This window comes from Eutrema salsugineum, unplaced genomic scaffold (assembly GCF_000478725.1).
Source record: "Eutrema salsugineum unplaced genomic scaffold, Eutsalg1_0 scaffold_5, whole genome shotgun sequence".
Classification (NCBI taxonomy): domain Eukaryota; kingdom Viridiplantae; phylum Streptophyta; class Magnoliopsida; order Brassicales; family Brassicaceae; genus Eutrema; species Eutrema salsugineum.
The window spans coordinates 13,947,884-13,971,528 of record NW_006256612.1 but is presented as its reverse complement, the minus strand read 5'-3'; the positions used below and the strand labels follow the sequence as shown (position 1 = coordinate 13,971,528).

Sequence of the window (23,645 nt, the reverse complement as noted above, 5' to 3'; positions counted from 1 at the left end):
GTAACGACTACATTGGCTTGGCAAGAATCTACTAATTTGTTTTAGAAAAGCTTGATAACTTAGCCTGAGTGGCTCTGCAGGGAGACATTTACTTTCCATTTCATCGGAACATCACTTAGCATTTTTTTTGTTTTTCTTTTAAAAGTCCGATCTCTTCAAAAATAATGTCTCAGTTTCTCTTACGTCTGTCCAAACTATCTTCCCGGAGCAATGTTCTTGTATGTAATCTTTCTCTCTCTGTCTCTCTCGCTTTATCTCTTGGTTTAACTAGATCTGTATCAGTTAGGTTTTGTTTCAGATTGGCTTTTTAGGGAGCAAAGTTGAGTTTGAGTTTGTCTCTAAATGATGACATCCGGAAGATAAAAAGGATCTGAGGGTGGAGATTAGTTGCTATAGGCTTAGCTATACCCCTAACAGTGTGTGTGTGTGTTTTTTTTTTTTTTTTTACTTGTCGGCAGATACACAAGAGCGTTCGTTTGATCTCAACCAGCCCGTATCTGACAGTTGGTACTAGGGTTAAGGATGTGTTGTCGGGCGGCTGCAACATTGGAGATATTCTCTTGTTAGACCCGGCCAAAGAAGAGTTAGCCACGATCCCGGACAAAACGATCCCCAAAGAGCTCATGGAAGAAGAAATGATTGGAGCTTCCCATGGATGGGCATTTTTCTGTGACTAACGCGACCGCTCGGTACGTATCAGCGACATTTTGAACCCATTAGCATCCAAATCAAACCCCACCGTGATTCCTCTGCCTCGGCTTACTGCTCTGTCCCCTGATCAACCAGATGAAGTTTGTAACGTAGCAATGTCGTCCTCTTCCCCTCATCATCAAGACAATGACGAAGAAGACTGTGTGGTGGCTATCAAGTTCTTCGGTAGGCAACTGAGTATGTGCAGGCCCGGTCTTGACCTTGAGTGGACTAACATCTCAACCCCTGTCTTTTGCTGTGATAGCTCAAATCTCATGTATTCAAAAAGAGACCAGAAATTCTACTTGCCTGCTCCTGGAGGCAACTACTTGTACTCCTATCATCTCAACTCCCAAACAGAAGACAGCCCTGAGCTCCATGAGCTGTCCTTTCGCGACCATCCAGTGTTGGATCGGTCCCAGTGGGAGCTTTTGAATTCGTGTTTCAGGACTGAATACCTTGTGGAGTCACCTTCTGATGGTGAACGTTTCCTAGTCAAATGGTACACTCTAGCTTTTTCAATTATACCAGTCTGAATTCATATTGTTTTTTCGGAGAAAAACAAAAATAAAAATTGCCAAAAATAAAATTTTTTAAAAAGAAATGACTACAAAACAAAGAGGTTCATGGTGTTTAGAGAGGAGGAGACAACGGAGGGAAGTATCATGTGTTACACAGAAGATATTGGAGATATGTGCATTTTTCTTGCAAGCAACGAGGCTTTCTGCATCCCGGCTAGCTCCAGCCCCAGCCTAGACCCTAACACAATCTATTTTATGGGACGTGGCTTAGGTTTTTTCCATCTCACTACAGGAGAAGCACATCATTATAAAACTCTCGATGGCGTTCTCAGCACCCATTACTGGCTACCTCCGTTTTCTATATAGATCTACTACAACTGTACTCCGATCCCGGTCCTTTTAATTAGTTTCTTTCCATGAATCGGTTTGCATTGCTAAACTCTAAACACTGTTTTTGATGGAACTAGTAAACCCTATTTCAAAATCTTAAACGTCGGTGTTACGGTCGTAGTTAGCTTTTATTTTTTTTATATAAGATGTATATATTTTGGTTTTGGTATTCCAGTATTCTAACATATCATATTTCTCATCTACAAGTTAATAAGGATTTGGCCAGCTAATGTGTTTTATGTAAGTTAACAGAAATACTTGTTTTGTTATTTCTTTCATGTTGTTACATATAATAACACCACAGAATTAGACAGATAATGGAGGAAGCCAGTAAGGGAGGAAAGGAACACTTTCTGGTGAACCTTTGGGAGGTAATGAAAAGTGATGAGCGTCTCCGGTGGTGAGATCACAAACAGCAAAGCAACGGCCCATCAAGTAGACGGAGTTGGGCTTGAGACCAGGGCAAGAGCTGGCCGCAACGCAGAAAGGTTCGCTTTTTGAAAGGAAGATGCAAAGATCACCAATGTCCTCGGTGTAACACATGTTTCTTGTTCCATCTTCTGTGACTTGATCCTCTCTAAACACCATCACTATCGGATCTTTGCATCGTCGAGGAGGGACACGAGAGTACCTGCAAACGCACGTAGGACCCAAATTAGCATTGACCAAAATTACATATATGTTACAACATTCTTTACCATTTGACTAGGAAACTTTGGCCAGAAGGTGACTCCACCCAATGGTCCTCCCTGAAACAAGAATTCAAATGCTCCCAAGCGAACTGTGGCAACTCGGGAAGGTTTGGAAACACCAACTCATAGAACTTAGGGTCGTTATTGAAATGGAGATCCCAAGAACACAAGTAGTTGCCTCCAGGAGCAGGCAGATAGAACCTTTGATCTCTCTTTGAAAACATGATATTTGAGTTTTCCGAGCAGTCGAAAGGGACTAGTTTGTTAGTCCAAACAAGGTCATGACCGGGCCTGCACATACTTAGTTGCCTACCCAGGAACTTGATAGCCACCACACAGTCTTCTTCCTCACTGTCTTGATGATCAGGGGAAGGGGACGACATTGCCACGTTCCATACCACTTTGGTCTGGCCATATCTCAAAGTAGTAAGCGGAGGCAGAGTAATAATCTTGGTGTTTGATTTGGAAGCCCAGGGATTAAAAAGGTCCGTGATCCGCACACAACTATGATTGCACCGGTCAGAGAGAAATTGCCATCCATGTGAAGCTCCGACCAATTTCAAGTCAACAAGATCTTCGGGTATTATTTTGTCCGGGACTCCGGCTAATTGTTCCTTGGACGGATCGAAGAAGAGTACATCTCCTATGCATTTGCTGCTTGCTCCTGACTTGTCATCCCCAAAGATGCCAAGTGTCAGAAACGGGCTGGTTGAGAATAAACGAACGCTCTTGTGTATCTGCTAAGTAAAAATGCTCAGACATCAGAACCCACAAGTAAAAAAAAAAAAACACAGTCTTAAGCGTATAGCTAAGCCTAGCTATGAATTAGTCTTTACCATCCGATCCTTTTTATCTTCTGGATGTTATCATTTACAGACAAACTCAAAACTCAGTTTTGCTCCCTAAAAAGCCGATCTGAACAAAACCTAACTAATACAGATCTAGTTAAACCAAGAGATAAAGCGAGAGAGAAAGAGAGAGAGAGTCAGAGAGAGAAGAATACATACAAGAACATTGTTCCGGGAAGATAGTTTGGAGAGACGGAAGAGAAGCTGAGACATTATTTTCAAGATATCGGAATTTAAAAAAAAAGAAAAAAAAACCCGCTCAGTGATGTTCCGATGAATTGGAAAGTAAATGTCTCCCAGAGCCACTCAGGCTTGGTTATCAAGCTTTTCTAAAAACAAATTATTAGAATCTTGGCAAACCATTAATGTACTCGTGACATGTAGGAAGAAGGCTTCTCTTTTCCCATTTACCTTTCCAGTTTTTCTATATTTTATTCACTTTCCATATTTTATTTATTTACCCAATATTCATTTCAGGAAATTTGGGAAAATATATTTTTAAAAAGGAAATACTATATTTTGAAAACTGCACCAATTTATTTTATTGTTTCGCGTTTGTGAAAACTACACTTAATTTTAGTAAAATCAGTAGATTTAACCAAATTAAAAATTATAATCATTTTAATATGTAGATTAGTTTTTTAGCTTAGTATAAACAACACCTGATGATACTTGCAAAATCAGGTCTTCTCAGCGCATTCCAACAGAGTTTAAACTAAAGCTCCCTAATTATGATGTAGATTACTTTGCGTAAACACAAACCATAAATTAATAACGTCAAAACAGAAACATACATAACGATGATATTTGTACCTCGATCCTAGCAAAATCCAAACCGGTCTAGAGAAACTAAACTCGAAATGCACCACATATAAGTATATAACAGCACTGCAACGAACCAAACACACCAACCACAGAACTAGACAGAATAAGGAGGAGGAAGCCAGTAAGGGAGGAAAGGAACCCTTTCTGGTGAACCTTTGGGAGGTTCAAAGTGGCGAGATCACAAACAGCAAAGCAATCTCCACCACCCTCCGATCCTTGTCTACCTGATGTCATTATTCAGAGGCAAACCAAAACTTGTTCACTAATAGCCTTTATATCCAATTAAACAAGACCTAAACTGATACAGAACGAAACCAACAGATCCAGAAAAGGGAAGAGACGCTTTACATACAAGCACATTTTCCCGGGTAGAAAGTTTGGAGAGACCGAAGAGAAGCTGAGACATGCAGGGCTGGCCCGGGGCTTTAGGCGCCAGAAAATATATACAAATTAAGGGCAGTAAATATCAGAATATGTAGTGTAGTGCAGTGGTTTTTTAAAGAAATTGTATACATCAGGTCGCGGGTTCGACTCTAATGGATGCAGAATTGTGTTTTTTTTTAATTATGGGCAACAAAAATTTTGTATTCAAAGAGACCACCAAATCAGATCAACATAAAATCAATTAGAAAAATAGAAAAACTCTATAATGTTTTGATGAAGTAGAAAAAAACAATCTCTCCCACATATCTTCTCCACCATCTACAAGACTCTCGCTCAGGCTTGGTTACCAAGCTTTTTTCTTTCCACTTTCCTTTTTGTCAAACACACAGTAATGGAATCTTGCCAAACCAAGGTACTCGCTACTTGCAGGAAGAGGTCTACCCTTTTCCATTTTTCTATATAAATTTATGTATTTTTATAAAAATATACATTTTCTATATTTTTTTATTTACCCAATATTCATTTTACCATGGTCTCACTCGTTCAGTCAACAATAACTTTTGTTGAGAAAGAAAAATCAATCATCTAGATTCAATAAATTTCACGCGACTTCATTATAAGTAGCCAACCACATTTCTTCATACTACAATCCTGAGCGACCCCATGAAATTTATCATTTTAGACAATTTTATTCTCATCGCTGGCTTATCAGTAGCGCCTACATTAGCAACCACCCTTGTTACTGATAAGCCAATGATGGAAACAAAATTTTCTAGTGTCTTCTTTGTCTTCTACTAACACTTTAAAAGTTGTCATTGGTGAACAATAAAAAAAAACAGAAGATGAAGATGATTATGAAAGAGGAAGATGAGGATGAAGATTAAAAAAAGGCTATCTTAAATAGGAGAGGAGGAGGAAGATGAAGATGAAGGAAGAAGGGATAATATCTTCCCACAATAAAGAAGAGATCTCAATGTCTAAATTTTTCAAAGTATTCTCTGTGTATTTTTTATTTCGTAGAGAGTGTTTTTCGAAATTGTTGAGTTTTCTTTACAGTAATTGAGAAATGTGCAATGATAGAGGATGGAGAAGACAGTGGGTCTGAGGCTGGGAGAAACCAAAAAATTAACATTATATATTGGGAGATAATATATATATATATATATATATATTTATTTGTGATGTGTGACACACATTTAATGGCTATTTGTAATTAAGATTACAAATATTTTGTAAAATCTTTTACGTAATTAAAGTGGGATCGATATTGACTTCCCAAAACTCTAAAACCTAAACATTAACTGTTACAAATCTTTCAGTTATCACGCTCCCGCAAAAGTTGAGCAAAAGTTGAGCAAAAGTTGAGCAGTATTTATTTGTGGTATATCAAAATTTCTATAACTAAACAAATACAGAAAGTCAGTAAGATATACATATAAAACAATATATTATTGTCTTAACAAAAAAACAGTGGAAGGTTTTATATTGTTTTAGGCTCTAAATATTCTATCCAGCTCTTAAGCCATAATATTCTTAAAACTTATAACTTGTTTTTCGCAAAAAAATATGTTTAAAACTTATTGCTTTATATATTTTACATTTTTTTTTACTTTGATAGATAATTTCTTACTAGAAAATCGTCTTTAACCTCAGAGCAATGTATTTTGCTTAGTTTTGAGCAATTCTTTTATATTTCTGAACGAACAAGCTTGCTTAGGATTCTCCAAAGTTGATTCAGTCAAACATGTTTTGTAAGTGACCATTACTCAAGGCATATAATACATATGATCTTCAAGACATTCTTGAGAAAATGTTCATTAATCAAACCATATCCTTTGCTATGTCATATCAGCTACTGTATTACATTCTTAAGGATATGACGTTAAATAGAAAATAAGAGGTGAAAAAGGATGATGAAGGAGAAAATATCTTCGGATAAAGAGTTAGAGAACTCATTTCCAAACTTCATCAAATGTTCTCTGAAAACAAGTTTTTTCAGACAGAGAGGATTCGATACTTCTACTGATAAATTAGCTAAACAACAAGCAGTACATACTACATAGTGATACTGATAGGCAATGGTCTTAAACTTTTTGTTTTTTTTTCTTTTTGGTAAATAATGATACTTGCAGGTCCCATATATATTATTATATATTCAATATACTGTGTTTTAATGAAATTAATAAACAAAGTGGCAAAGTTAGAAACCGTTTTCAAAGAATATAGATTTGTTCAACACTCTATTTGTCTTTAACCTCCTCTGCTTCACTGAACAGAGTCTCCACAAATCTCATCCACAAAAGCCTCCATGTTCTTATCCGAAGACCCTCCTTCTCTGCCCGCTTCAACCGCTAAACGCTTCCATTTCTCAGCGTTTTCCCTCAGCTCCTCAGCTTTCTCCCCCATCACTGCTTCCAAACACCTCCTTATCTCTCCTCTCTCCACCAAACCTTCCTCGTTCTCTCTCACCCTCACACCTGTCTTCCATGAATCCTCCAGTAGCTTCGCGTTCGTCGGTTGATCCGACCACATCGGAAACGCCACCACCGGAACGCCAAGAACCAAACTCTCCAGCGTCGAGTTCCACCCACAGTGAGTCACGAAACAACCTACGGCTCGGTGTCTTAAAACCTCCACCTGTGAACACCAAGACACAATCATCCCAACGTCTTCGAGCTCGTGTCTGAACTCAGCTATCTTCTCAATCTCTGTCTCGTCCTCTCCTTCTGTTTTCGCTTCTCTGTTGGATTTATCAGTTATAACCCACAAAAACGGTCTCTTCCATTCTATGAGTGCTCTCGCTAGTTCCTCTATCTGTTTCTTGGACAGCTCAACCATTGTCCCAAAAGAAACGTAAATAACAGAGGACTCTGTTTTCGAGTCTAGCCAAAGTTTATAACTACTTAGCTCTTTAACTGATTCGCTTCCTGTGAAAATATCTGGAGGAAGTAAAGGACCAACTGCCACCATTCCGATATTCGGGATAGCCGTTAAAGCCTCTGGTTCCAACGAATCAAATGTGTTGACGAGGATTTTCGGATTAGATTCTTCTTTAAGAAACTCCATTAGCTCTTGAAACGCTGCGTTTACGTTTTTGTACATGTTCGTATCCGTAGGCGTGAGGAAAGAAGGAAGATCACGGTTTGCCAGAGACGGAAGATTCCGGAGCTCGAAACCGGAGTTTTTGCCGTTGAAGTGGTCGTAATAGATGTCGAAAACCAAAGCCGGTTGGATCCAGAGAAGAGCAGAGGGAAGTTGAAACCTACGCGCCACTTTTGGAGCCCAATTGAGAAGAATCGTGTAGACCAAGCAAGTCACTGGAGAGTCACCATCCCGATTAGCTTCGATGAAATCCGATAGGGTTTTATCGCCGTTGATCTTGAGATTCACAGACCGATTTTCACGGTCTTCGGCGGTGGAAACGCCTCCGTCGTCGAAGCCGTCGGAGAAAGTAAGGAAAGAGAGATTGTTGAGGTCGCTTTGGGTAGAAATCATAGAGCGGTGGAAGACGGAGAGACACGTGGCAAAAGTGACACGTGCGCCGGTGGTTTTTATGAGCCGACGAGCGAAACGGAGAGATGGGTTCACGTGACCTTGTGCCGGAAAAGTTACAAGTAGAAAATGCAGTGGCGCCATTTGTATTTGTTTTGATCCACTTCGAAGTGACTGTAGAGTCAGATACGAGAATCTGTGTGTCGTCTCTCCATGTGGATTTGTGCTGTTATATATATATATATAGAGAGAGATATAAATATAGATGAGCAATTAGATTTTGATACTTAGGTATGCACATGCATGCATGCGTCTTCATCAAACATACGGAAAATTGTAATCAAATTAACTTGTGAGTTGTGTGACGTCTGTGGTGACCCTCACTAGTTAAATGCCTTTTGGCATCGTTCGTGTAAAATCCAAATTTGCGATTGGCTTTTGCAGATTTTACGTCGACATGTGAATGAAGGTACAAGCACGTTTTCTATTTTCATTTTCAATTAACATTTTAAAAAAAAAATTTGTTTACCCTTCTCTCTATTGAGCAGTCAGTTTTATTTTGATAGTTTTCACCTATACTAAAATATTTTATAACATACTTATTTCTTAGTACAATAAATAACTTTTTTTGCCAAACAAACTCTAAAACGACGTGTAATAGTGGAACAGAGAATATAATAAACGTAACAATAAAAACAAACTAAAAGTGACAAAATTATCAACAATAATTATTATCCCGTCGTTATCATGACATGGACGAGAAGACAAATTAACGTAGAAAACTTCAAATGATGCACATTTTCATAGTGTTTTGAATCTGCGGGCAAACTTTTGTCTTTCAGACGATAATAAGAGATACGTCTCACTTGTGGAAATAATAATAACAAATAATAATAACATAGGTTATATATATTAAAGTTCAAACAATTTCTATAACTTCTAACGGGAAAACGGCAATTTAGTACTTGAACTGCGAATTCTAGTACCAATTAATACCCAAGAAATTTTAGTGTATGAATTAATACTTCAACTTGTATAAATTGAAAAATCAGTACCTATTTTTTAGGTCATTTAGTACTTTGACCAAGTTCCCATCAGTTAACTCCGTCAATTTTTAAACGGAGTTCTCTCTGATGCCACGACCACTTCCACGTCACTCTACCGTTATAGTTGTTAACTAAACGACGTCGTTTTTGATTCTGGACAAACAAAAAAAATTAGTAAAACAACGTCGTTTTGGATTAAAGAGAACAAAAAAAAAATATAGAAAACATCGTACGATTCGACAAAAAAAAACAAAAAGCGCGTTTAGTCTTCTTCTTCATCTCTTTCCTCATTTCTTACTTCATCTTCTCCATCGCTATTCTCTACAGTGTCTTCATCACTTTCCATGTATATCTCAACAGCATTGGTTTAGCAATAAACAATAAACAAATGAAATCGAAACCTGATGTACCTCAATTTTAACGAAATTTTAGCTCCCACTAAGCACTCAACTTCAAATTTTGTTTTGATTTCAACCCAGCTTCTATTTTGGCCAATGCTTCTTGCAGAATTGAAATGAAACTTTAATCCCCAATTTCATTCAGGTGTCACGAGGAAGAAGAAGACTAAACATGTTTTTTGTTTTAATTTTGTGTCAACCTAAACGACGTTGTTTTCTATATTTTTTTTGTTCTCTTGAATCCAAAACGACGTCGTTTTACTAATTTTTTTTTGTTTGTCCAGAATCCAAAAATGACGTCGTTTAGTTAACAACTACAACGGTACAGTGACGTGGAAGTCTTCGTGGCATCAGACAGAATCCTATTTAAAAATTGACGGGGTTGACTAACGAAAATTTGGTCAAAGTACTAAACGGCCAAAAAAACATTGTACAGGTACTGATTTGCCAATTTATACGAGTTTAAGTATTTATTCGCATACCAAAATTTCTTGGGTATTAATCGGTACCAAAACTTGCAGTTCAGGTACTAAATAGCCGTTTTCCCAACTTTTAACGGTAGAAAACTTGGAAAGCAAGCAACAACAAATAACCATGATGAATTTATAAATCCTACATATACGCCATTTACATATGTGTTTATGTCACTGTTTGTTTTTTGAGGACCGGTCCTTTCTTTGACCACCAAGAATACGAGAAATTTGCAGACCTCTGCTAAATGCTTGATTAAAGAGCATTCTTGTCTGGAACTCGGACACAAAGGGAAACCAAGCCAAGAACGCAACCGGCGTGAACAGAAGCAAGCCCATCACGATCTCATATCCCCTAGCTAGCGTCCTAACCGATGACCATATCCCTAGCTGTTGGATCAGAGGCTTACACGCTTGTGCAATCTGATGAGGAGGACAAAACGAAGCCAGCCAATGTCACAAAACCAGCAGACAACTTAGAGACAAAAGAGGAGTTTCATGAAAGAGTAATACTTACAAGAAGCATTCCCCATCCAGTTGGCATAAAGGCAAGCATGCAGATGAACAAGTCTTTAATTGTTATCAGAGGAAGTGCGAGGAAAGTTATGAGAATTGCAACAAATGTGAGGAACACAAGACCCTTTATGATTCTGAATAGAAGCTGGAAATTCGTGCTGAATCTTCGCCTTCCCACGCCCAAACCCTGCAATGATCGTTACACAGAATAAATCAACACAGTGTTTAGAATGTTCCAAGAAAACCAAATGCGAATAAAAGATTCATACCTTCACAATGAGTAGAATGAATAAGATCACAAACCATGAAGCTCCATAAACCTACACACACCGGTTATTAAGAGTCATTGTCATTCAATGATCAAGGTCTTAACCATACGGAGGGAATTAGTTATGAGCTTAGCTTACCCAAACGCTTTGATTTTTCCCTTTAAAGGTACTGAGGTGATAAACAAGTCCATACTGAAATATGAAGAAGCGCAATGCCAAAAAAATCTCAAGGATGATACCACGGATCCCTGAGTGTCGAAGATGTTCCAACTCTTTCTCCCACCAAGACTCCCAGCTTTTCTCAGGCGGAACACCAATGCCTCCCCTGTTGTATATCCATTTGTTCCAGTCTGTCCAGTCATCAACAATCTTTTGCCACTCGAAACCAGACGGGTTGAATAAGAACGGAGCAAATAGCCATGTTACGACCATGAACCATATTGAGACAGTGATCAGAATATAGGTAACCACACCCCTATATGGTTGGCCAAATAGTTGATACACGAGTAGGAGAATCATAAGCTCAATGCCCTTCACGAAGTGACTACGGGAATAGAACCTATAGTTCTCCGCAAATTTAGCATGGAACACCACAAACCCACGACCAGTTCCTCTGTACTCTGCTCCTCCGTGAAACAGTGTTCTTCCATAGTAATGTGTTTTTGTCCCGAGTTGAAACGTGAAGAAAACAGAAGCAAGTTGTAGCTGCATCAGCACAAACTCAATTAATGCGTTATGAAATCCCCTTTCAAGTCCAATCTCCATCATCATAGGCAAAGCCATAAGAAAACCAATCTGAACAAATGATTGAGAAGCAAGAGCTGCCTGAAGAGGCCTGTTGTTACGAAAAGCTCGTTGGTTGCTCAATCCTTCTTCAAGCCCACTAAGTACTAGATACAACCGGCCGTAAAGAAACACATATACCGTAAGCACGGTTAACTGTCAAAAACAGAGAAAATGGCTTTAGACTTGAGAAACAAAAATACACCCGCCATTTTAATGGTTGAGATGAAAGTGAAAAATGTCAACCTACCATGGTACTGAAATAGAACCCAATTGTGGTGAAATAACAAGACAGCATCCGGAAGAAATCAAATCGGTGTCCCAGTCTGTACAAGTCGCGACTCAAAGTTTGCTCACCATTTCCATTGGCAATTTTGGCCTCAAACATTGAGATCTGGTTAAGGCCCACATCTCTCCCTTTACCAACTTGTATATATTCATGATGAGTCACATTTCCTTCACGCAGAGTTGAATTAAAACCTGAAAGCAGTAGATAGGTCTGAGAAAATAAAAACTATATGAAGTACACTACATCATATGTGTACGGTGTACCACCAGAGAAGAGGAGATCAAGCAAGTACCTGCAAATATGTCTTCACTAAGATTGATGACCTTAGAAGCTTTGCAGATACCACCTCTGGTAAGGTGAAACAGACGATCAAAAATATCTGGATGACCGTAATGGAATCGTACTCTGGAGCAGCGAGAGAAAGAACACATTAACTTTGACAATCACAATATCCAGATTTCCTCTCAGAAGATTTCAGAACAGGGAAGAAACTTACTTCAAGGGACTAGCTAGCACCCTTTGCCCAATCGTTACAAAGCTGTTCTCCTGATTTGACATAAACCATGCAAGAGAAGACACACTTGCCACAAGAAACCACAAACGTATGAGATCAATATCTGCACTGAAACTAAAAATCTAAAGACATAAATAAGATCATACTGTTAGTACCTTCCAGTGAAAATATGCTCTCTAAGACCAAGAATCGTAGGACATCTAACGCCTCCATGTTTTTCAAGAAACTCTTGCAGCAAGTTCCTCATTTTGAAAGCTTCTTCCATGTAGTTATCCTATTTGTCAAATCTTTAGAGGTTATAATTCTCCCATGGTGATCGTTCTTTCAACTAATCATAAGCATAAATGAGATTTATTAGGTGACACATCCTAGACAAAAGAAAATTATGCAATGCACCTGGTTCATGTCTATTGTTTGCAACCCTTCTCCGCGTGTAAAAATGATAGCATGGTTCTGATTCTCGGGCTTTCCCTCTCCTAGTATAGCAGGTCCGGGAAGCTTAATCCGATAAATGAGCTGGCAGAAAAGAATATAAACTCAGTCTCTCCAGAAAATAGTTACAATAGCATCAACATTCTCTGAACTCACTGCATAGGGTTCTCCTCATCCTTGCATTATGGAAAACAAAAAAAGGGCACCAAAATGTCGAGTATTATAATTATTTTTCTCATCTATACCTGATCTAGTGTTTGAACAGATTCAGAAGAATCCATTGGTTTGGTTTGCGGAGCAGCTTTCACAAGAGCTGAGTAATAAATCTTTTCCTCTGTCCTCTTATTACTGTCTTTATGTGTTTGCTCGACCTCATCGATATAGGCAACACGAATAGACGGATACCTGCCACAAAGAAATATCAACCTTAACTAATGAGGCTAAGAAAACAATAACAAATCAACGGAGAAGATCAAAGGATGAAAAATTGAAGAGATTACGTTGTCATTAGTCTTAGTATGTCTTTAGCACGTTGGTCACCAGATCTCTTTTGGATACTGTATTGTTGGCAAGAAACCACAAAGGTGAATTTCATATCGGCAAGTGCTTGACACTGTGCCCAGAGTGACCCTCCGCTCTTTGATGCTTCTTCACTGGTTAACTCGAGAGCCTTGTAACCTTTCAATAATTCTAGAACAGAACGAAAATGAAAGAATGCTTTCACACTTTCTAAGAATCAGAAGAAATCACAGTGAAGATTATTCAAGTACCTTCATCCTTTGCCATGTCAAGGAACGCCTGAAGTTCCAAAGCCTTGCGGTAATACATCATGCCTCGCACTTGTTGAAACAAATAAAAAATCAGGCACAATCAAAAGAGTAAAAATACTAGCAGTTAGCAAAATGAAGCAGATTTCATTCGATGAAAGATTGAGAGAGGACGCTAAAGTGTATATACCGGTTTTGGTAAGAGTTTGGCCTCTGTAAGATGCCCATAGACGTAGCTCCTCTTCCAAATCATCTCTTGCTCTTAGTTCTTCTTCGCTGCCACATTTAACTCGTTCCAGAAAGTTCGTCCATTCGTCTGATGTAAGCCATGGATTCAGCTGATCGCTCAAACACAATAATAGCGCCATATGAATAAATTAAAACTAATGGAAAAGTGAAACCTGGGAAGATCTTCTGCAAGTAAAAAAGTATAGAGACTCCATCTTCGTTTTGCTGTTCTAAGCCAAATATGGAGAAAAGAACATCCTCTGAAAAGTATGGTGTTAGGACCCTACGAAAAAGCAATATGGGAGATGTTAAGAGATAGTAAGACTATTAAATTTTCCATTTAGTCACTGCTTGTAGGAAATATGAAATTGAGAAGACAAATAAGAGATGTGTATCATCTGTCTGCAATGAAGCTACTTCTGCAACAGAGATGTATTATCCATAGATGAAAGTGCAAAACATAAATTAAGTTGAAAGTGACTGGAACCTACGAGAAGGAAAGCATGTTGCGGATCTTGGGTGCAGGAGGCATGTCCATGAATAATGAATTTGAAAAGAAAGTAAGGCGCCTTCGAGCTTCCAAGTTGGACGGAACATCCATAGCTGACTCCTTGACAGTAAGCAAAAGATGAAGCCTCTTGATCTACAACAGGACAAAAAGAAGGAAAGCAGACAAACCACTTAGAAGCTCCTCATGCCAAAGATGCCAAAGAGATCACATGTACCATTGTAATGGAAACAAGAATGAGATAATGGAAGAATTTTTAAGGAAGAGACTTGCTTTTTCTTTCCAGGCTTCCTTTTGAGAGTAAACTGGAAACTGAAGTTGGCTGAAATATTTGCGCTGTTGATGAAGAGGAGTCATGACGTCGTACTTAACATAAGATCCATTGTGAGCAGTCTCTAGTAAGCTATGGAATGGAAATTCTATATCAGAATGCTTCAAACAAAAAGTGATCGATCACACAGAAGACGGTTCATGCAAATGGTATTACCTTGGAACTTCTTCTTCCATTATGTCTCTAGTCACCACTTCTAACATGTTCAGCAAGACAATTACAATTTGATCCTTGTCCTCCTCTCTGTTTTGTAGCTGTTGCAAGTAGAACAAGCTTGGTAAATTTTTTAAAACTCATGCTAAGCTTGACAGAGATATTCAACATCGTATTACTACAGCATGTACCAAATATTCGATTAGCCGAACAAACTGGCCATACAGATCAGGAAGAGCACTCAGGGTCAAATCTTTTATCAGTGTTTCGTTCTCGATGTGTTCATCAATCTTGGAGAAAATTTCGTTTATGACCCTGCACAAGATCAAATAAGTTAGAAAAGGGCAATGTATTTCCCGGGTTGGAACACAGGCAAGGGATTATAAAACTTACTGTCTTTCTCGTTCTCCCATAACCAAATAATTAATGAGATTCTTAAAAGAGGCATAGCACTCTCTAACTGCACAAGTCATGTAGCTGTCAACAGTCAATCTCTTTTTCAGTTCACCGTCTTTTCCATTGCTGTCTTTAGCCATATCCAAAGCTATTGGGATCTATTACATTCAATCATGAGTAAGTCAAAAGATTAGAATACGAAAAACGAAAAAATCTAAAACCAGGCAGAGTTAAAAGATAACTTTTCACCTTACTAGCCAGTAGAAAAGGTGGCCACCGGATAAGATCCAAATCAGGGTCAGACCAGTATGGCACAAGCAAAAGTTCCATTTCCCTGTACAAAAACCAACACTATCACATAACTCTTACTAAATATGTAGCTACTTTTTCAAACGTGAGTAGAAAGAAGGGTAAGTATAAGTTTTTGGACGGGGAAGTCGGAGAGGAGATTCCAGAGAGAAAAAAGGGCACAGAAGCGTTAGTTAGATTCTCTTCTTCTTCTTCTCTTTTACTCTCTCTGAAATCTCCTCTCCGGCTTCCTCGTCCAAAAACCTGTAACCTAGTCTTCTTTCTCATTTTCAGACTGAGGTGAGGATGAAAAGATTCAAAGCTAGACTGAACCTATCACTAATCAAATCCTCTTCTCGGAAACTACTGATTATTTTGTTCCACATCTGAGCAAACCGCGCTGAATCCTTGTCTTTACTAGATGGGAGCTGGATATCAAAAGAAAAAAACATCCTTAAATAGAGTTCTGATGAAGAGAAATGATAGTGAAAATAGCTAAACATAACAGTAGTAACCAGACCTGATCAAACCTGCGAGAGAAGGTCGCCTTAAATCCCTTTTTCTTTTTATCTTCGCCATTATCATGTGGCACCAAGCAATCATTAAAGGCCCCTGGTATGGACTCAAATCTTGACCGCAACATTCCAAGTGTTCGGATCTGAAGTGAAAAAAAAACTTCTTTTAAGACACCATCTCACTTGAAAACTAAAAAAGTGAGTGTATGCCACTCCGAAATGTAAATAAGCAGTCCTATTTGCATTTTAACAAAGAAGGAATGCAATAATTAACCTCTCCAAGACGGCGGAAAGCTCCATTCAAACCTCCAACCAGAGTTGAAACTATAGCATACCATATTTGAGTGTCCATGAAATAAACCTGCATATAGAAGTTAGCATACAATAAGGGGAAACCATAAGAACGAACGAAGATCTGGGAATGAACACTATCTGCAAACTCACGAGAATAACTGGTGACCAGAGCGCAATGACGACGCCTAAATTATTCCTGGCTGCAGAAACCAACGAAAGAAAGGCAGAGTTATTTAACAAAACAAATTACATAATAAGCAAAATCCCAACGTTGTATTATCCATTACCATGAGGGAAAAACTCATGCCAGCTGTAGACGGATATATGGATTCGCATTATATCTTTGGTTGGACCAACAAGAGGCTTAATCTGCTTTGAAGATGGAAAACATCAGAAATATACATTGATGGACTCATTAGAATCTCAGAGCCTTCTAGTAGAAAAGATGACGTTTCCAACTTCAAAAGAAAAGGTTCTTGCATATTGCTCAAGTTACTATACATACACATCAAAATGTGATACCTCAGCGTAATAACTGAATGCCAGCTTTGAAATCAGCAAAACAATCCAGAACATCGTGTACCTAGAAATCATTTGCGCCTCATCGTTAAGCAGTGCTGAAAGACTAAACAACATTTCAGCCTAAAAGGTATAAGTTTTAGGCTCCTTACTTGAAAAGTGAAAATGCGCTCTCATGCATACCCCTTCCTATATACAGCCGAGGCTGTATCACCAAGAACCATGATAAGTCCACCTTTTTGGTTCAACATTCACGGACCAACATATTATCAAGATAAAGGGCACATGAAAAAGCACCTGAGACCACCACATCATCAGCATCATTATCTTCAAGTCAGACCTTTCTAGATAACGTCGAATGAATGGAAACAGAAACAGCAACGCAGAAAGCATGTTCGGGGATAAGTAGATGAGAATCGCCACTATGAAAAGAGAAGGAGAACTATGGCTGTGTCCCCCAAACCAATTCTTTATGGTCTGAGCAAAACCAGATGCGTCTCTCCAGCTGTACGCGTAAGTAACTGGCATGACTACAACCCATCCTGCAGCCGCACCAGCCTTCAAGAGGTATCTGAGTTTCACATAGAATGCCATGCTATGTCTTGCCTTCCAGCTGAGGGCTATGTCAAGGACAGCTGATATATTAAGAAAAAAAGTCAGAAAACTGATAGGAAAAACGTCATAGAAACATTTGCACCCAAAACCAGAAGGTCAGACAAATTGGTAGTGTCATTGCAAGAATATGTCCAACGACTACTTCAGCATCCATATCCAGCTATCTACCATTGCCGCATTACATGTGCTTTGGAAATAGTAAATGAGCATGCAGGTCTTTGATAAGACCAAATATGAACAGATAAGAACTAACAAGATGAAGATGCAAATGTCTAAGATACATGATATAAAAATATAGAAAAAAAAAGAAACAACAAAAATTTGCAGCTAATCAGTCATGAGATACATGATATTATGAAAATTTCATTGCTTAATGTATCATCACCTTGTGCAAGCTTTAGTACAGCTGCCGTAATGAAGATGCTCAAAACCTTAAGGAAGACATCACCCTGAAAGATGGAGCTCAACTCTCCGGATCCATTCCATGCAATAACGATCATCGCCTTAACAAGAAACGATATATCAAATATCATAACAGGTCAAGAAAATACAATATTAGAGAGATACTAAATACAAGATATTGGTACCTGCAAACACAGGATGTAAAAACTCCACATTCTATCAAAACTTCTAAATATATGCCAGAAGGAGCGTATCTCAACAAAATTGACTTTGCCCATCCACCGATCTCCACTATTTGATTTTATCTGCAGCATTGTGAGCATAAATCATTAAATTGTAGATACAGAAAACTTTAGGCAAATGACTCTAAACCAATTTACTGACTGAAATAACTCTAAGACATGACAATCAGTCTATAAGCTAATAAAGCAAGATTTATTATGAACATAACACCTTAGATAACATGTTTAGGATCCATAAGACCAATTTATGCAATGCTAACATAAGCGGAAATATACATATACAACCCATTATTTAGTCTCTATTACTCATACCTCACTTTTCTCAACTCGAAGTTCTTCAGCTGTATGACAAAAGAAATCCGCATCAGCTCGCATAGGCCACCCCAAGCGAAAACATCGAACTGACCTGCAAAGTTACAGGGACAAGGAATTTAGACCACCTTGAATTCTGAAGGATAGCGTGACATACAAAAAGGTGATAAGATGATAATCTGCATTTACCAAAAATATTCATTTAAGTCATCATAATTTCTCCACACAGAATGCTTTGACTTTCCTCCTCTACTTCTCTTTGCTTCCTGTAATGATGCATTAAGATCTTGATGAAAAAAAGAAAGAAAGAACAGCTAGAATCGAAGGAAAGCTCAAGAAGAAAAGATGGCTGCAACTAGAACAACTGAATCAAGTAACCTTTGCTATTGTCTGATATATAGGAGTAACTACTTTCTGCAGGAAAGCTTCATCGTCACCACCATAAGCTGGCTTTACATGCTCCCCAGTCATTTCACTAACACTACCAGCCAACATACCATACAACTCGAAAGCCATCTGAACAGATATGAAAAATCACAATTAAACTTAAACAGCTAAGAAAAATGTTATTCTTCACAAATAATTAGAAATCTGACTGGCTAAATTGGATCCATACATGGTGGTATATATAGCAAAGGCATTCTGGCATGAATCTCAGGTTTGCAGCTTCTCCCCAAATTAAAAGGTAAAGTCCCATGTAGAGCAATTTACGCTGTTGTACCTCTTGTTGAATAGTCGGCAACCTTCAAGTACCAATAAGAGAATAAGGTAGGGATTATGAAATCTTTCTTTCATATTGGTAAGGTAGGGATTATGAAATCTCACCAAAGGCTGCTTTTCCGACCCAAATATTTGCACCACTTTTTGTAATTTCTGAAAAGTTTCTTCATCACTATGGTTAAGGCGCGATCATCCAGCTAGAGAAAATATTGTACAAAATCACTTAGCGCAAGTACAAAAGCCTAGACAGAGAGTAAAAGAAAAAAAAAAGGCAATATAGTCCAACAAAATGCATACCTTTGGTTCTTGTTCAGGTCTTGGAAATTGTCGGATGTGGACATTAGCAAGTAACAAGATCAAGTGCTCTCTTTGATTCGAAACATTATCTTCCTGCAATTTAAATGTTTGAATAACAATCAGTAAAGACAAAACTTTAAGACAAATAATTGAAACAGGATATTCGCTAACATCACCTGAAAACCAAACATCGACTGAAGCCAGTCTAGAATGTCTTCGTCGAGTTTCTTCTTGTGACCTGCTGTCCATGGTAAGCCCCTTGTATTTCTCAGAGCGGCTACAGCAGCTTGTATCTGCAGAACAGTATTCAAACAGATCGATTGGTCTGAAAGACAAGAAAACAGATAAACAGAAAGGTAAGACTAAGTAGCTGGATAACCTCAGGCAATCTCATTATAGCCTGATTCTGACTATCAGGGTCGAGGGGAAGTATATTGTAAGGCTTGTAAATCTGGGTTTTCTCTTCCACCTTATTGTGCTGTTGCAAAATCTACAGGTAGTAAAAAAAAAAAAAAGAATGATCAGAAACCATATCACAACAGTATCAACATGTTTTGCCAGAGCATTCGTAAAGACTGGCACAAGAACGGAAGTAGAAGATCAAAACTACATTGCAGAATATCTACTATCAGCTTCACCTGTATAGGCACTGGCAAATCTTCTGTCTGATTAACAGCCTTCAAGACTTCAAAGAGAACGGCAGCAGTTTGATAGGCCTTTGTAAGTTGAGCACTAAAGGTAAAAATATGAATGGAAACACACAGTAAGAGGTAACGTTGTAAGGGAAAAACCGCAAAATTTGAAGAATTTTTAACACAAACCGGTCAGCTTTATCAGCAGCATTTAGCAAAGCTTGGATGTATTTCTTGTAGTAGTGTTGATAGAAACTCTGCATTTCACGCGCATCACTCTTTTGCCTTCCTGCCAAAGTTGTTTCATTCTCCTGGAGAAGTTAATCAAAAACATAAAACGGCACATGAGTTTTAACATCTAACACAACATGCTAGTGAATCAAATGTTGACATTCATCTACCCTTTCTAATCGTTGAAGAAGAGCGGTCTTAAACTGGCGAACACCACGTCCACTTGATGTTGGATCAAGCCTATGAGCCTTCTCAAACGCGTAAAAACGACCTGGTAAGCATCAAAATCCACAATTTTATTATCCAAGAACATTAAGATGAGCAATGAACAAATTATCAATCACAACCAATCCAACTCACAAAGGTAAGCAACTCGTGGGTTACTAGCTTCAACTTCATTAGCCACACGAAGAATTGGAGCAATCTCCACCAAAGAAGATGGCACCACTTCACTATCGAGCATAGCCTCTCCGAGACTACCGACAGTCTGAGTCCGCAGAATCCGCCTCTGCGGCGGAGGCGGATTGGTTTCCCTTCTTTGAGACATCTTCTAAATCTTCCCACTATCAAATCTGAGCTACCATGTACTTGTCAAAACCCCTTGAGAGACAGTGAAATGAAAAAACCCAAACATGAGCAATAGGAAGAGAGAAGACAAAGGAGTAGGAATCCAAATAAATATCCTAAATAGTAAGTTTTTACTTTAGTTGAGAAACGAATCTCCGATTCATCTTCACAAAAGCTTTTATCAATATACACGCGTAAATAACGCAAAAAGCTGTTTTCTTTTGAAAAGAAAACAAAAAAAGATCCAACTGAGCCCCAGAAAAAAAAATCAAAAAAGCTGCAGACGATGTAAAGCGCAAATCTTATCACGATATTCAACTACCCAATTCTACAGTCCATAGTCAAACCCAAGATACATCTGATTCTAGAAACAAAAAAGGTTTCAGCTTTTCGAAGCTTGAAACAGTCTCCGATGGTAAACCCGTTTATGAAAGCATCTGGCCTCACTCGAAAGTCATGTAAAAAAACAGTGAGGTGGCAAAATTTTACACTCTAGGGATCGGATAAATGAAACGCACAATCAGACAAAGAAATCCAGTTTCAAAGTTGAAAATGAAACCCAGAATCTGCCAAAATCGAAAACAGTGAAAAGACCCAGAATAATTTAAGGATCACCTATTCACCTGACGAGAGACAGGGGAAAAGAGAAGAAACAGAGGAGCTATCAGATGCGATCGAGGAACAGTAGTCAAAGCTAAAATCTTTCTTCGTCGCTGAAACTGGTCTCCGGCGACGACAGTCGAAGAGAGAGAGAAAACACCGGAGAGGAAAGCAACGGCTACAAGGCAGGCGCGAAGTTTCTGTAGGTAGACCCCTCCTTTTTTTTTGGAGCCTTTCATTTTAACCAATAATACATCTCCACGTCATCATTTACGTATTATATACTATATTATATCTCTTCTTTTTTCTCTACATCATACCATGACGTTATATAATAAGATATTATTGGAAAGCTGCTGGGTCGTTTTCCTATATTTATAGTACTTATGGTTATGTGTAATAAGTAAAATTATTACTCCCTTGATAAAATACCAAAAAATAAATAAAACTCAGAACTTGATTTAGCTGAATCATGATTATTATCGTACATATTTCAAGTATTATTGATAGGATCATCAATTTTGAGCGGGTATACTTGTTGGTCAAACAGAGATTTAATCTCTACATTTAAAGTAATAAATTGAAATGCCTTTCTCGCACCAAGACAAAAATTTATCATAGCAACTTTTAATAAGCATTTATTCTCTTTTATTCTATTAGCTAGTGTCTCATCCAATTAGTCATAAATTAATAGACTCAATACCAGTGATGTGAGATACTCCTCTCGCTATGCACACATTTTCTTCCTTTTGTTACTTAAATATAATTAAAGAATAAATGCACACCTTCCCAATAGATCATTGCACTTCGAGGAAAGAACAAAAAAAGAAGATAATCCCAGTTAATAGTCTAGTATGCTTTTCTTTATGCAGAAAATTAAAAATACAAATCTGTAAATAAAATTATCTTCATATGTTCCAAAAGATATGCATGAATATTTTTGGTGACGAAGCTCAACTGACGCTGACGTTTTGTTTCTCTTGTTTTTTGTTTTTTTTTTTTTTCCATCCCACTATTACATCACTATTGACTCGTTTAGGAAACGGTCTAGAAGACTCCCCGCAACTGGCTCGTTATAAATGATTTGGGAGAATATAATGCCTTTAGCTCGAGCTCCTTTCGCCAGACTATCCGCTCGGACATTTGAACTCCTGGGAATATGAGAAATAGTGAAATCCAGAAAGCTCTCACGTAAAGACCGGAAGATTTTCAATTCTGAGAGGAAAGAAGACCAATCAGATGACGATTCTGCCATGTTAACCAGATCCAAGCAGTCGGTCTGAAAGTGAACTGATAGGATCTGTTTGTTTCTCACGCAAGACATTGCCCATAAGAGGTTCTCCAATTCGGCGTGTAATGCCGAGATGCTTCTACGACAGCCTTGGAGTCCATAAATCTCCCCGCTCCTCTCCTTCTTCAGACTCCATCCGAGCCCACTAACCAGCCCATTCGCTATCCAAGAGGCATCAACCTGGCAGATCGGGAACCTCAGGGTATCAGGTGGCGATATCGGAAGTAGGGAATTAGGGTTTGTCTCGTCAAATGCGTCCTCCTCTGCTTCCGACTTGTTTGCATTCCGCCAGCTTTCTGCTTCAATCTTTGCATGGACTAAGGTGTCTAACGGGGAGATTTCTATCCCGTTAAAAATCTTGTCATTTCTTGCTTTCCAGATATACCATAGGATCCAAAGATAAATATCCTTTTGTGGATCTGTCATGCCTAACTCTTTTGTTTTTCAAAAGAGGAAGCTCATATTTTGGAAAATAGAGGTACTCGGGAAGAGGCCCGGAAAAGACGGAAAGTCCGATAACGCCCAGACTTGTAAAGTCGGGGGACATAAAAATAGGAGGTGGTTAATAGATTCTTCAGGGTTTCCACAGCGGGGACAACATCCATCTGTAGCCATATGTCTGCGGGTCAGGTTATGACAAGTGGCAATGCATCCTGAGAGGGCTTGCCACATGAAGTGCTTCATTTTTCCGGGAGTTTGTACTTTCCAAGCTTGACTTTGAAGGGCTCTGATGCTCGGTTCACCCACGACCTCAGGATTTTGTGCCAGTTTTGTTCTTCTAATCAAATCATAGCCCGATTTGACCGAATAGATTCCTGATTTGGTGTGATTCTATGAGTATCCGTCTAGAGTACGGTTCCTAGTAGGTCTCAACCCGAGAATAATAGAGACATCCTCAGGTTGGAAGCAGGCTCTTAGGAACGGCTCATTCCATAATTTCGTGTCTTGATTGATCAGGTGGTATACCAGCATACCCGGATCTTAGAAGCCAATTAAAGGGCCTGCTCTTAGAGGTCGGGCTCTAACATCAGGGATCAAAGCTCACTCCAAACTCTGGTGTTTAGTCCCGATCCGATCGTCTTCTGAGTCCTAATTTAAGATACGGTTTGGTGTTTCTCTTGTTTAACAAGGTCTCTCAACTCTCACGTCATTTATCTGTTCCTCACACAGTCACACTC

General features: G+C 38.6%; 4 protein-coding genes and 1 pseudogene across 6 annotated transcripts; 1 reads left to right on the top strand and 4 right to left on the bottom strand.

Moving 5' to 3' along the window:
* Positions 1-164: 164 nt before the first annotated feature.
* Positions 165-1,125, top strand: LOC18994315 (annotated as a pseudogene).
* A 782-nt stretch (positions 1,126-1,907) lies between these two features.
* On the bottom strand, positions 1,908-3,354 carry LOC18994313. Its single transcript, XM_006417952.2, has 3 exons — positions 3,301-3,354; positions 2,300-3,030; positions 1,908-2,232 (listed from the first exon to the last, which is right to left on the bottom strand). The coding sequence occupies exons 1-3, from the start codon at positions 3,352-3,354 to the stop codon at positions 1,908-1,910; spliced, it is 1,110 nt and encodes a 369-aa protein (XP_006418015.2).
* Positions 3,355-6,314: 2,960 nt separating this feature from the next.
* On the bottom strand, positions 6,315-8,171 carry LOC18994312 (UDP-glycosyltransferase 75B1). The gene is given in 2 exon segments (XM_006417951.2): positions 6,315-6,635; positions 6,637-8,171. Coding segments are annotated over 2 exon segments (1,395 nt in total). The 5' UTR covers positions 7,987-8,171; the 3' UTR covers positions 6,315-6,590.
* A 1,698-nt stretch (positions 8,172-9,869) lies between these two features.
* On the bottom strand, positions 9,870-21,394 carry LOC18994311 (callose synthase 1). 3 transcript variants are annotated; one of them, XM_006417950.2, is made up of 43 exons: positions 21,192-21,394; positions 20,370-20,609; positions 20,180-20,280; positions 19,968-20,089; positions 19,785-19,878; positions 19,526-19,636; positions 19,323-19,439; positions 19,147-19,239; positions 18,955-19,046; positions 18,746-18,872; positions 18,508-18,645; positions 18,319-18,395; positions 18,130-18,223; positions 17,761-17,880; positions 17,559-17,676; positions 16,856-17,193; positions 16,711-16,763; positions 16,562-16,622; positions 16,327-16,408; positions 16,190-16,239; positions 16,020-16,106; positions 15,751-15,888; positions 15,564-15,658; positions 15,192-15,276; positions 14,940-15,100; positions 14,738-14,861; positions 14,550-14,647; positions 14,336-14,465; positions 14,046-14,197; positions 13,728-13,837; positions 13,517-13,642; positions 13,330-13,398; positions 13,060-13,249; positions 12,805-12,964; positions 12,524-12,643; positions 12,283-12,401; positions 12,110-12,193; positions 11,906-12,018; positions 11,575-11,804; positions 10,680-11,480; positions 10,542-10,592; positions 10,274-10,459; positions 9,870-10,179 (listed from the first exon to the last, which is right to left on the bottom strand). In XM_006417950.2, exons 2-43 carry the CDS (start codon positions 20,554-20,556, stop codon positions 9,931-9,933), a joined length of 5,853 nt encoding a protein of 1,950 aa, XP_006418013.1. In that variant the 5' UTR covers positions 20,557-20,609; positions 21,192-21,394; the 3' UTR covers positions 9,870-9,930. The 3 variants fall into 3 exon arrangements, with proteins under 3 accessions (XP_006418013.1, XP_024008440.1, XP_024008441.1); XM_024152672.1 differs by having other exon boundaries at positions 21,200-21,360; XM_024152673.1 differs by lacking the exon at positions 21,192-21,394 and adding an exon at positions 20,712-21,019.
* A 797-nt stretch (positions 21,395-22,191) lies between these two features.
* Positions 22,192-22,893, bottom strand: LOC112084049. Its single transcript, XM_024152328.1, has one exon. It carries the CDS (start codon positions 22,891-22,893, stop codon positions 22,192-22,194), a length of 702 nt encoding a protein of 233 aa, XP_024008096.1.
* Positions 22,894-23,645: the final 752 nt, after the last annotated feature.